At 55.3% G+C, this 12,201-nt stretch overlaps 3 protein-coding genes across 3 annotated transcripts; 1 reads left to right on the top strand and 2 right to left on the bottom strand.

Annotated features, from left to right (window-relative positions):
* Nucleotides 1-1,150: 1,150 nt before the first annotated feature.
* On the bottom strand, nt 1,151-6,112 carry MONBRDRAFT_32571 (uncharacterized protein; the record flags this gene model as incomplete). The annotated part of the gene is made up of 15 exons (XM_001746047.1): nt 1,151-1,337; nt 1,444-1,476; nt 1,757-1,865; nt 2,081-2,636; nt 2,729-2,866; nt 2,990-3,304; nt 3,387-3,467; nt 3,587-3,862; nt 3,975-4,055; nt 4,147-4,400; nt 4,483-4,560; nt 4,694-4,915; nt 5,000-5,106; nt 5,474-5,572; nt 5,973-6,112. 15 exons carry the CDS (start codon nt 6,110-6,112, stop codon nt 1,283-1,285), a joined length of 2,544 nt encoding a protein of 847 aa, XP_001746099.1. The 3' UTR covers nt 1,151-1,282.
* A 148-nt stretch (nt 6,113-6,260) lies between these two features.
* Nucleotides 6,261-7,660, top strand: MONBRDRAFT_32570 (uncharacterized protein). The gene is made up of 4 exons (XM_001746191.1): nt 6,261-6,280; nt 6,781-6,828; nt 6,974-7,195; nt 7,346-7,660. The coding sequence occupies exons 2-4, from the start codon at nt 6,787-6,789 to the stop codon at nt 7,376-7,378; spliced, it is 297 nt and encodes a 98-aa protein (XP_001746243.1). The 5' UTR covers nt 6,261-6,280; nt 6,781-6,786; the 3' UTR covers nt 7,379-7,660.
* Nucleotides 7,661-7,790: 130 nt separating this feature from the next.
* MONBRDRAFT_32569 (uncharacterized protein) lies at nt 7,791-12,001 on the bottom strand (the record flags this gene model as incomplete). The annotated part of the gene is made up of 6 exons (XM_001746046.1): nt 7,791-10,513; nt 10,647-10,950; nt 11,046-11,094; nt 11,224-11,367; nt 11,473-11,712; nt 11,824-12,001. 6 exons carry the CDS (start codon nt 11,999-12,001, stop codon nt 8,117-8,119), a joined length of 3,312 nt encoding a protein of 1,103 aa, XP_001746098.1. The 3' UTR covers nt 7,791-8,116.
* Between the last annotated feature and the right edge of the window lie 200 nt (nt 12,002-12,201).

Raw genomic sequence — 12,201 nt, 5'->3', positions numbered from 1 at the left:
TCAAAAAAAACCCCTTTTTAAAAAACCCCCCCCCCCCCCCCCCCCCCCCTCCCCTCCCCCGTTGTTTCCCTTAGAGCGCTGTGCTCTGCGGGCGCCGACGTTCAAGCTGTCACCAAGAAGGGCGTGAGCTGTCTGCATTGGGCTGGTAGGGCGCAGGCTGGCTTGAAAGTGCCCTGACATCTGGCGCGGTATTGTCGACTTGCTCTGCCTGATTTCACAAGCGTGCTGTTGGTGTTATCGGCCCGCGCAGTATGGGGGCGGCATCTGCCCGTAATACAGTATCTGGTGGATGAACTGCACTTTCACATTGAGACGTTGAGCAATGCCGGCTGCAACAGTGCCATTTGGGCAGCTGCTGGTGGCAATCTGGACATTTGTCATTGGCTGTATCAACGGCAGGCTGATTTCACGGTATGGAAGCGGGGCAGTCGAAGAAAGGCATACTGGCAAAACTGTTCTCACTGCAACCTGCCATCACTTGCCCTTCCAGCGACTCAATCATTGGGGTCATGGTACCTTGGCAAAGGCTGCACATTTTGGTCGCAAAGATGTAGTTCAGTGGCTCTTGACCTTACCTGCGGTTCGTCTCCAAGTCACCATTTTCACATACATGCGCCGCACCCTGTTCTGGCCAAGTACATCCAGATGCCCATTGTTTCGGTTATGCCTAGGTGTCGTCCCAGCTTTTCAATATCAATCCGGTCGGAGAAATCCCCGTAGAACTCGCCGAGCAAGCGGGCCATGCCGAGGTTTGGCCAGCATGCGTCGAGGGTTGGGGGCGGCGTGGCTATGTACAAAACTCATCATGACATTGCTTCCTTTCCTTGAATCGAATAGATTGTGGTGCTCATGTTGGCTGCAATGCAACGCAAACCGGATGTGTTCAGGCCGGCACTGCTGGACTTTGAAGCTTCGGGGCTTCACCTGCACAAGCGTGGGGCATTTGACCGAGAATTGTAGACCATGAGCTTCAAAGGGCACAAATATCATCCTTTCTGCTTTGTGCAATTCATGTTGAAAAAAGGTCACGTTATTAACTTTTGGATTGCGGCCGCTGATGGAAGAGGCTAGCGTGGCAATGTCATCATTAAAGAGAGTGAATAAGCAAGAGAGGGGAAGAGGTAAAAAGGCAGCAAACTTGACAATCACACAGCATTCCTCAGCTCGATTGATGAACAGAGCGGCGGATGGTAGAACAGAAGCACCCATTGCAAAACAAAGCAATTCATTCAAGAGTTCCACAAGTGTGACGCCGAGTCATGACTCCCGGGAAAGCCTTTGCCTACTCGCGACGATCGGCGCGCTTGGGCGACGGCGAGCGTCCTCCACCAGGAGAGCTTAATGGGAGTAAGGGTGGGGATACACATACAAGAGGCATGAGTGGAGAACAGGGTGGAGGGCGAGGATGAATGGCAAAAAACCAACGACGGTGTGAAGACGTACCGGCGCTGAGGCGGGCTGCGTGGCGGCGAACGACTAGAGCGAGGGCCACGAGGCGGAGAACGGCTATCTCGGCGGCCACGAGGCGGAGAACGGCTATCTCGGCGGCCACGAGGCGGAGAACGGCTATCTCGGCGGCGGCGTGGAGGAGAACGGCTGTCTCGGCGGCGGCGTGGGGGAGAACGGCTGTCTCGGCGCCGACGTGGGGGAGAGCGTGGCCGTCCTCGGGCAGGAGGTCCCCCCCTGCGAGGAGGGCCTCCAGCTGCCCCACCTTGCAGCATCGCCAGACGCTCTGGGTGCAAGCCAACGGGCGCACCGTTGCTGGAATCCTTGGCAGGCGAACGAGAGCGGCGGGGTGGAGAACGAGAGCGGCGGGGTGGAGACCGGGATCGGCGGGGTGGAGAACGAGAGCGGCGGGGCGGAGACTGAGAACGGCGGGGCGGAGACCGAGAGCGGCGGGGTGGAGACCGGGAGCGGCGGGGTGGAGACCGGGATCGGCGGGGTGGAGAACGAGAGCGGCGGGGCGGAGACTGAGAACGGCGGGGCGGAGACCGAGAGCGGCGGGGTGGAGACCGGGAGCGGCGGGGCGGAGACCGGGATCGGCGGGGCGGAGACCGGGACCGACGGCCAGGGTTGGCACCATCTTGTGCAGACACAGGCGCGGGTGCACGACGAGGCGAGGGCCTGCGTGAGTCATTTCGACTGCTGCTGCTGCTGCTGCTACTACTACTGCTACCACTGCCGCTGCTACTGCTACTGCTGCCACTGTCGCTATCACTATCACTGCTGCTGGAGCTAGAAGAGGAGGACGACGGGGCCGTACGGTTAAGTACGGGCTTGGGAGCATTCTTCAAGTGCGTGCGCATGTCGTCCGTCAGGGCACCCAAACCGATGGTAGTGAAAAAGTTGATAGCAAAACGTGTGTCACGCGGGTCATTGAGTGGGAACAATCCCTCGAAAGCCCGGCGCAGCGAAGGGTCACGGAGGCGATCCAGCAGGCGCTTGAGTCCCATGAACTGCGAAATTTCGAGAAACAGTTCCTTGATGAAGATGCGGCTGCTGGAGGTGGTATCACGCTCGTTAAGGTGAATCACGGACAAAGCGGTCCAAGGGATCGCATCACTGAAGAACAAATGGGCAAAGAGCTTGGCCTCCTGTCGCAGCTTATTGGTCTCAAGTCGGTGCACAGTCTCATACTGAAAGAACACACACGAAAAAGAGCGAGGTGAGTGGCATCGCGCGTGGCATACCCGTGTATCTTCTGCAGACTGCACACGACGAGTCTCACCTGTTCAGCAAACACCTCCACAAACTTATCTTGAAAGTCGCGGTTGAGTTCGCAAAAACGCTGCGCAAGTAGGCCAAAAAATTTGATGTACGAGCGCTCTTGCGCGCAGCATTCGATGACCATATTGGCAATCTCACCCTATGATTACCCATGAAAGGTCAGTCGCAGGACAAGGCAAGAGTCGCGCGTGCGGTGTATATATTCTGTGAGATGATTGTACGAGCTTGTGAAGCGTACGACAAATGAACAAAGGAGGCATACCTCTTGGCCTGGGCGAAAGGTCATCTTCATCAACTTGTGTACAGCTTCCTCAAAGTTGAGGGAAGACTTCAAAGTGAGGTAGATGGTACGGCGGAGGGCAATCAGATTGGTCTCAGTCATGTCCTCAATGCGGACGCGCTCTTGGTCGCGACCACCTGGCCCAGTGTGTTGTGGTGGCGGGGCGGCCTGTTCCTCATCGCTTGACTCCTCCTCATCGCTGCCCTCTTCATCATCACCATCTGAATCTGAGTCACCGAGAATCTCTGCCTTGATTTCCTTGTAACGCTCCTCGTTCAACTCGTAGTCTGGATCGTACTGTCACGATGGTGTCGCACACAGAGTCAGTTGGATAACGCCCACGAGCAGAAGGGCTAGTAGAGCACGCTGCGTGGCTCACCTTGAAGACATCCAGGCCAGTTTCGGGGTTGATCTCCTCGTCCAAGCTAACGGTGTGAGTGATTTGATCAGCCTCCTCCACCTGCGAGCCCGGGCCAGGTCAGCGTTGGTGAGGGCAAGAACGAGGCATGTTTGCTTCAATGCAAGAGGATGGCGCGTGGATGGCAGTGTTATCTATTATATGCAATAGCAAAACGTTACCAGGTCCAGTCCTTCGGGAATGATGGGATTGTCTTTGAAGCCGTCCTTGCGCACGGCGAACATGACTTCAATCATGTACTGGGATCGCTTCTCGACCTCGCCCTCGTGCAGGATGCTTCGCAAACGCTCGAAAATATTGTGCAGAGCCCGGGGAGCCACATCCGTGAGGTACTGGCCACATTCCTTCAGGAAAGCAATGGCAACTTCCACGCTGTCATCCGTAGCCTTTTCGAGCAAGAGCACCATCACTTCAAGTGCCAAGATCTCGTGCGCCACCTGCCGGCGAAAACCAAAAGAGTTGTTAGGAAGAGCACCACACGGGCAGGGTCAACTGGAGAGTGCCTCTGGAAGCAAGATTCCAGCCACGCTGGTACAGGCTCACACCAACCTGTTGATTCACAAGATGGGCGATGAATTTGGCCGTGTTGAGGCACACTTGCTTGTCGTTGCGACGATAAGACTTGCGAAACTGGAGATGTGCCACACGCGGCAGGACAGTGAGACGCGGTAACCAGGTAAATTGTGACAACAAAACGGGAGATTGTAGTGCGGGGGCATACCTGAAGCACAAGGCGCTTGAGGATCAGCATGCCGAGCTGAGGAAACTTCGTGTTGATAATGGCCACAAGAGCGGCGTAAACGTGGGTGAAGGTTGTCGAAGCAGCCTGAGCCTTCATGCAAGCACGCGCAAAGAGGCCACGGCCGCGAACGAGGTTGGCACCAAGCAAGTCGACAACAATTTGCTGAATGTTGGGAACGTTGACTTTGTTGATCAAACCATTGATCGACTTTTTCAGACTTTGCCAAGCCATACCTACGAGCGGAGATGAACAGGATGACGGACGTAAGCACACAATGGGGTGGAACCTGCAATGAGCATTGTTTCACACACGCACGTTGAAATTCTTTGCTGTTCTTGTCCTTGAGCTCGGCTTGCATCATGCGTAGCCGAGCCGGGGGGATGTAGGCGCCACCTTGGAGAATAAGCAGGGGAGGGGCATGGCGAGCGGGGGGCAATGCAACGCGTTTGGAGAGAATCATGAGACTAGGCGTCGACTTGGTTGAAAAGGAAAGAACAACATCAATACCAAGAGGGATGCGACCAACCAGCACGAGTGAGAATGGGATTGGGCTCGCTCTTGGTCTTGCCGCGAGCACGCGCCATGTCCTGCGGGTCTTCGGCAGGGACCAATTGGTCGCGGTCATTACGATTGCGACGAATGGGGCTACGGCGACCGGGACTACGGCGACCGGGACTGCGGCGACCGGGACTGCGGCGAACGGGACTGCGGCGACCGGGACTGCGGCGACGATCCTCATCTCGACCAGCTACGAACAAGGTGGCCAAAGGCAGTGTGTCATGGTGAGGAGGTGACAAGCCAAGATGCGCGTGGTCAGCAACTTGTCACGTACGGGGGCTGCGGCTGCGGCTGCGGCTGCGACTGCGTTGGCGGGGACTGCGGCTTCCACTGCGCCGGCGTGCGGGACTGGCCCGCGCATCGCCGTTGGATGCAGGCGGGCTGTACAGTGACACGGCGAGTCATGACGCAGGCACATTGTGAATGCATGGCTGCACGATGATTTTAGAAGGGGAGCCGAGGCGAGGTGCTGCCGTTCAAGACACGGGCATGTTCCACATGGTGCTTGCACTGAGCAAAAAGGGCGAATGACACACCGACGCGCATTATGGTCTGATCGGGCATCCTCGCTGTCGCTGCCCGAGCTTGCGCTAGCAGAGGAGCGAGACGCCATGGCTTGCGATCGAATTACAGCGCAGCTACAAAAAAATCTAGTGAACGGGTCAAGTCGCATCAGGGCATTGGTGAGTTGGGAACCAGGGCAGATGGACCCATTAGCTAGCTCGCAGTCTGGCTGCTGGCCTCTCACCGCCGCACTCTATCTCCAGCCCAGGCAGAAAGTGAACTGGGCACTCCGCTCCCATTCACACTCCACAGCTGCTGCTGCTGCACCGCTGCTGTTCCACGACTACGAAGCACCCAACCAGGCGACACCAGTCAGCTCACGTTGCCTCAAACGAACTCTCAGCACACGGGGAAACCGGGGTACACGGGGGGGTACGGGGTACATACGGCTCAGAGCTCACAGCTCAGCTCAGCTGCAGCTCTCTCTCTCTCTCTCTCGGGCCAGCGCGCTGACTCGTGAAAAAGGATTTTGTGTGAGAATGTGTGTGGGTTTGACTTGCGCTCCCTCTCTGGACGAGGGGGCCTGCTCTCTTCTGTTCTCTGTTTCGAGCTTGATTTCTACACTATAGCTCATCATGATTCTTTCGTTGTCTCTGTTTATGTTCCTTGTTCCAGCCCTATCTCTCTCTCTTTTGTTCGCCAACGATGACTGTCGTTTTTTTGTCTCTTTCTCTCTCTCTCACCCGTCGGTCAAAACGTAATGTCTAGCCATGGCATGACCCCCCTTGAGGATATGCTGACATCCGATCCGGTTGTCTGACAATTCAGCCCAACACACACACACAAGCAACACGTGCAGCGTCAGGACGAGCTGGGAAACCATTCCATTAATTAACTGTACCAATTGTCACACTTTCAACGCAACACAAAGTTGTAACACGATCAACCAACGCGTTGTTCTGCCTCGGGCGCACCGTAACCTGGCGCCCTTGACGTCCAAGTGCTATTTTCACCTTTTCACGCCTTTTTCCCAACGATTTTGCTACCAACTGTAAGTCCCTTCCCCTGCACCCGCACACACACACACACACACAGACAGACAGAGACATTGACATCAAAAGGGCAGCGCCGGCGGTGGATGAGCGCATGCGTTGGACCCTTGGTCCAGAGGGCAGTGCCACTGAAACTGAGGCACAAGACCTGCTCGTTTGGAGTAAAATATGTTTGGGGTTGGTGGGCATGAGATGATGTTGGCTGCAGGCCAGACCCTCGCTCTTGCCGCCACTACAAATGCAACTGGAATGCCTGGGGAGTGTACTGGCCAGCGCCTCGTCGTCTCCCGGAGAAGGCAGGCGGCCCTGGGTAGCATGGCGCAGGCCAGATCAGGACAAAGGGCACCATCACACCTACCCTGGCATGATATCACCTCGCTTGGACCACTCGTGTTGCAGCTTCATTTGCATGACCAGTACTCTCAGCTCGCCACCTTGAAAGCCTCCTTCTCCATTCAGTTTTCTGACCCGTTGGCACCGCATGTGGCATTGCTGATAGGCCATCATGAGCTTGCTCGACTACGTGTTCGGCACTGTCCACGCCGAGGTGGGTCCCTTTTCAACCTTTGAGGCGAAGCTTTTATTTGTGCTCGTACACGGAGACAAACTCCTACTTGAACCTTACTTCCTGTCAGCTTCTCGTCTCGAGAACACTCACATGAAACAATCAAAACCCTTCACCCCTCCCCCAGGAGGAGCCCGAGGCAGAGGAGCCCGAGGCAGAGGAGGAAGAGGAGGAGGAAGAGGAGGAGCTTGAGGACCCCGTGGATGCTGTGCGTGAGGGCTGTGCCTCGCACTGCACCAAGTACAAGGCTGAGCTTGAGAAGTGCGAGGCCCGCGTGTCAAGCCGAAGCAACACAGAAGAGACCTGCGTTCAGGAACTGTTTGATTTCCTCCACTGTGTCGATCACTGCGTACGTGCTTTTGTGCCTTGCACCTCCCGCTCGCATCATAAACCAACACGTCCGGCCCTGACTTGAAATACGCTGTCTTCTCGCCCTCACTTGCGTGTCTCTGCCACTCCCGCTCCCGGCGGGCTCAAAACCCTCTCTACGACCCAACAGGTGTCCCAGAAGCTTTTCAAGCAGCTCAAGTAAACAATCCTACTTTTTTTGCCTTTGACTCGGAGCTGCAGGCCCATTCGTGTGCCAGGCTTGGTCTCGAGGCCAGACATGCACATGTTCTCTCCTTCCCACATCTCTGCTAACCTAAACAAGACTCATTTGCACCACCAATTCTACCCTTGGGTAGAGGCTCGCGTGGCCTCACCCGCTTTCCATTAGCTCTTTTCCCGATCATTACTTTTTTTGCTCATCCCCTCTGCTTTCTCCTCCCCCTCTTTTTTCTTTTCTTTTTCTTTCCCAAATTTGACCTTTGGAAAAAATGGCCCTTCAATCTCACCGTCTTCGAATGGTGATGGCAACAAGCCTGCCTTTGACTGGGGACACCATCCCTTTTCATGTTGTTGGCTACATGCACGAGACAACAGAACCCGACTCTGACCCCGATGGACGATTGCATCGATTCTTGCTCCTGCATCGCCAAGACAGAGTCAGGAAGAAAAACCCAGAAACACTGGAAAAGTCAAGGAAAAATCAAAAAGAGAAAATAACAACACGACACAAGACAAAAATCAAAACAAGAGCACTCAACACCGTTGAGCAAGTGGCGACCTGTCATCAGTCCCAGATGGCATTGCAAAAAGAAAAAGAGAAGATACAAGCATGACGGTGGGGCAACGCTGAGCGCATGACAAAGAGGGTATATGACAAGCAAACAAAATTAGATGATCGTTCAAGGCACCTGACGGAGGTTTGACGGAGTGGGCAGCCACTTTAGGGACATGCCGCGCCCAACAAACAAGGAAGCTTTGGACCCATCACGGACTTGAGCTCTTGGATGGCATCCTCCAGCGTCGTGGAACTCAGTCCCTCGGCTTTGTTGATGAGAACCGGGGCACCAGGGCGCACATCCAGCAAGTGATGTGAAAATTTGCGATCGAAAATCATGCTGATGGCGTACGAGTCAGTGTCACGCTTGCGAACTAAGAAGGTGCCATCCGGTTGGTTGCGCAACATTTGCTCCGCCGCTCCGCGCGTGATATTGCCCTTGTACCAGGTTTCCTGGCTGCTCTTGTTTTGATAGATCTCAGCGCTAGGATCCGTGGGCATGCATGTGATGCAGATGCCCAAAAAGCTGTCGTCCACCTTCAACAACGCCAGCAATGCCTCGAGCGAGTCCACGCCATCCACCTCCTTCTTGTCCACGCAGAGCACGCCATCCTTGAGTTCGATGGGAAAATGCTTCACCTTGGTGCTGGTGGTCTTGAAGGAAATGACCACCGTCGACGTCGTGGAACTGTAACGCAGCAGATATGTGCCGGCCTCGAAGGGTGCCAATTTGGCAGTGGTCTCCTCGCGCCCGATTGGACCCATAAACGCAGATTGGCGTTCTGCCTGAGCCAACAACGTCTCAACCACCGGCGCACCCCAATCCACTGCGCTTGAACCTGCAGCAGCACCGGAGATGTGATGCCCGCCAAACGCTTTGGGTGGGCGAGGCGGAGCGTCCGTGTCCGAATCCTCGTCCCATCCCGTAGGCTCATCGTCCGTTGCAGACAAGAGCGCCGTAAAATCTAGTGGGCGCTCGTCGTCAAGCATGTCCGCAGAGCGTGGTTGATCATACGTGTCTGTAGGTGCATTGGGCTGCTCGTAACCTCGGAGGTCGCGCGCCATCGGCACCATGCCAAAGGACGACTGATGCATCTGCACGGGCTCGGTAGAATACGCGGCAAAGGGGTCCTCGCCGGCAGTAGTCGAGGCCGTTGTTGGCCGACCCGGCAACCCAACATCTAGCGGCGACTCATAATTGTGGTTGGATGCATTGGAGCCCATGGTATTGTCGATGCGTTGCGCAAAGAGGGGATTATGCATCATGGCCGTCGTCTCTGTTCGCTTGCGGGGATCGTTGAACTTGGCCACGGACTTACGCTTCTCAATCTCGATGGGTGAACGTAAGTAACGACGCCGGTAAAGGAGCGCCCCAGCCAGCACCAGCACCAACAAGAGCAAACTAACAACTACTCCGGCGATCAGGCCCCCCTCTGTCGAGGTGGACGACGATGAAGCTGCTGCGCTTTTGGCAGACTTAACCTCGGCCCCGATGAGCGATGAAGCTCCTTCCTTGTCACCCACAAGGTTGATGATTGTGAGAGCATCCATGTACTCAAAGTCAGTTCGACGACGAGCGACCACCTCGATGATAACCTCCGTGGCCAATAGTTGACGCGCACCACCACGTGACCCTGCACTTTGGCGACGTCGCCTTAGATTGACACGACTGCTGGGCAATTCATTGAAATCATCGTTGGTGGCAGTCTTCAGGCGGCGTGTGACGACAAAAGCAAACGAATTTGTTGCTGCAGATAAAACACTGTCGAGCTCAGACGCCGAGGGCAGGCTATTCAGCGTTCCTTCCACTGTGAAGCGGGCTCGAAAGCTCTCTTCCGGTAGCTCAAAGTCTTCAACTTCAATGGTGCGGGTTGCACGGGCTTCGCTGTCCAGCTGATCATAAACGCGGTAGACCAATTCATAGCGACCTGCCTTTTCGAGGTTGATGATGGAAGAGTTGGTCACAATCACCTCGCTTGATAGATCGCCGTCACGAATGTCCGTCGCTCCGTACCCGGGTTCGCGATAAATGGTGCCAAAGGGGATTCTCATTTCTGTGGGCTCGGCAAGCGTCAGGGTTGGGGGCGAGTCAATCAGCACCACTGTCCGTTCGGCTGTGGCCCGGTTATTGGCTGCATCCGATGAAGTGTACGTGATGATGTGCTCGCTCTTGACACTCTTGGTTGAGTCCCACGGCACAGTACCACTCGAGCTCACGGACAGGCTGCCATCATTAGCATCAAGCGCTGTCGCAGAGCTGTCCACATAGATCACCCCAGCCTCATGAGTGACGGGGTTGCTGCCGCGGATCGTGATGACCGGAGGGCGAGTATCTCGGACGACGACGGTACGTGTCGTGGCGTTTGTGTTCCTGGACACATCCTCCACGGTGTAAACAAGGTTGTAAAAGTAACCCGACGGCACTTTGGTGTCCACAATCAAGTTCGTCTTGACCTTGGCAGTAATGTTCCCCTCAAAGGAGTCGATTGCAACGACGCCCGGATCCCGGTATGGCACAGCAGCCTCCACCTCCAAGGGATCGTTACCCACAATCCAGATAGCCTAGTCGACCAAACGCCAAAGTGCAAGAAAAAACAGCACATCAAATTAGAGAAGGCAAAAAGCGCCCCAACAGCGCAGCAAGCACCGTCTGCACCCTGTCAACAGGACCAGAGCAGGGCACGTGTGCACCAACCGGGTTGATGGTATCGATCACCTCTACGAGGCGTGAGATCGGCGTTGCTGTCAGGCCTTGGTCATCCGTGCCGGACATACGATAGGTGACAGTGTAAATGCCCAAGGCATTCACGTTGACCGTGGTTCGGGCATCGCTCTCCAGTCGACCGGTCAAGTCGCCCTGCAGGTTATCGAAAATGGTGGCGCCGGGATCGCTGAAGGGCGTGCCTGCCTCATGTGTGATGGACGAAGCGCCAATCAGGGATATTTGCGGGGCGTCCGGATCGTCGATGACCACCTGCCATGTTACCACGGCCTCATTGCTAATTCATCATTAAAAAGAGGGAGAATGAGGAAAGCAAAGCCAACATAAAAGCCAGTATGCAATGAATTCGGACACTCGATAAGCCCGACTCACCCAGAGATGTCCGTCGCCGTCAACCGAACAAGGTAGGTGCCTTGAACCGCTGTTATGGCCAGTCACCAAGTCAAACGAGCAATAGATGGGTGTGATCAGTGTTGGTGATAGGAGAACAAACGGTTTCTATCCCACTGAACACGCTCTAGCGCGCAAACATGAACAATGAGGGACGTACTATTGTCGACAATGCCACGGGAGGTCACAAACACCTCATCGCCGCTTGAATCAATCGCGCTGTAATTGAGAGTGGGAACAGGTTCAAATTGTTGCAGGTAGGTAGGGTTGGGGGTAAAGATCGTCACAACCGGTGGCGTATTGTCTGCCAGAAAAAAAAAAAAAAAAGGCGTCGTCAAAGTGAGGGCAGGTGCATGATAACACAAGAGCACGCGTCACACGAAGGCTAAGCTGCAGCCATGCAACATACCACGGCAGGCCGTGCGAGCATCCACAACCGAGTAACCGGTACGACAGATGGTGCAAAATGCAGCTTCAGTGTTTGCCTTAAATTTGCCCGCCGCACAATTGACACATGAGGCCTGGCCCGTTTGGAACTGCTCCTGGCCAGCAGGGCAGGGCAAGCACTGCACTGTCGCAGCATTGTTGACCGAGCCGCCTTGATACGTGTTCTGGGGGCAAGCCTTGCAGCTTGTGGCACCCAACGTATCTAAAAAGTCCCAACGCATCAGGCACACCAGACGCATCAGACAACCGTCATGTTAATATACCCACGAGTGTAAGCCAAAAAGGGCAAAGAAAATGACGAAGCCGCACTCACCAGAGTATTGGCCGGCCGGACAGCCAAGGCAGTTCTCGAGAACGCCCCCTCGGGTTGGTTTATACTTCCCCACAGGGCACTGAGCACAGGCGCCTAGCATCGTTATAACGTGAGGTGGTAGCCAGGCTCTAGCGCAAACGGCCCACAGGCAAAAAAACAGCAAGGCACGTTTGGCCATTCCTACCAGTTGAGGGAAGATAGTAGCCTGCCGAACATTGCAAACATTCAGTCTGCCCTGTTTGATCCTGGTAAAATCCGATTGAACGCTCGCATGCTGCCATATACATGTATTTATTTTTAGGTGAGCCCAAAGGACACAAGGTACAGGGCCTGGATGAGAGGGGGACATCAGGGCGGGAACAAAAAGTCGGTTTCATT

This window comes from Monosiga brevicollis, genomic scaffold (genome assembly GCF_000002865.3).
Source record: "Monosiga brevicollis MX1 MONBRscaffold_11 genomic scaffold, whole genome shotgun sequence".
NCBI lineage: Eukaryota > Choanoflagellata > Craspedida > Salpingoecidae > Monosiga > Monosiga brevicollis.
This window is presented reverse-complemented; position numbering and strand designations above follow the sequence as displayed.

Excerpts from the sequence above, each read along its gene's own strand:
- MONBRDRAFT_32570 (XM_001746191.1), top strand. The coding sequence starts at position 6,787 with ATGAGCTTGCTCGACTACGTGTTCGGCACTGTCCACGCCGAG. Across the intron at positions 6,829-6,973 it reads TCGGCACTGTCCACGCCGAG|GAGGAGCCCGAGGCAGAGGA; the intron begins GTGGGTCCCTTT and ends CCCCTCCCCCAG. Across the intron at positions 7,196-7,345 it reads TCCACTGTGTCGATCACTGC|GTGTCCCAGAAGCTTTTCAA; the intron begins GTACGTGCTTTT and ends ACGACCCAACAG.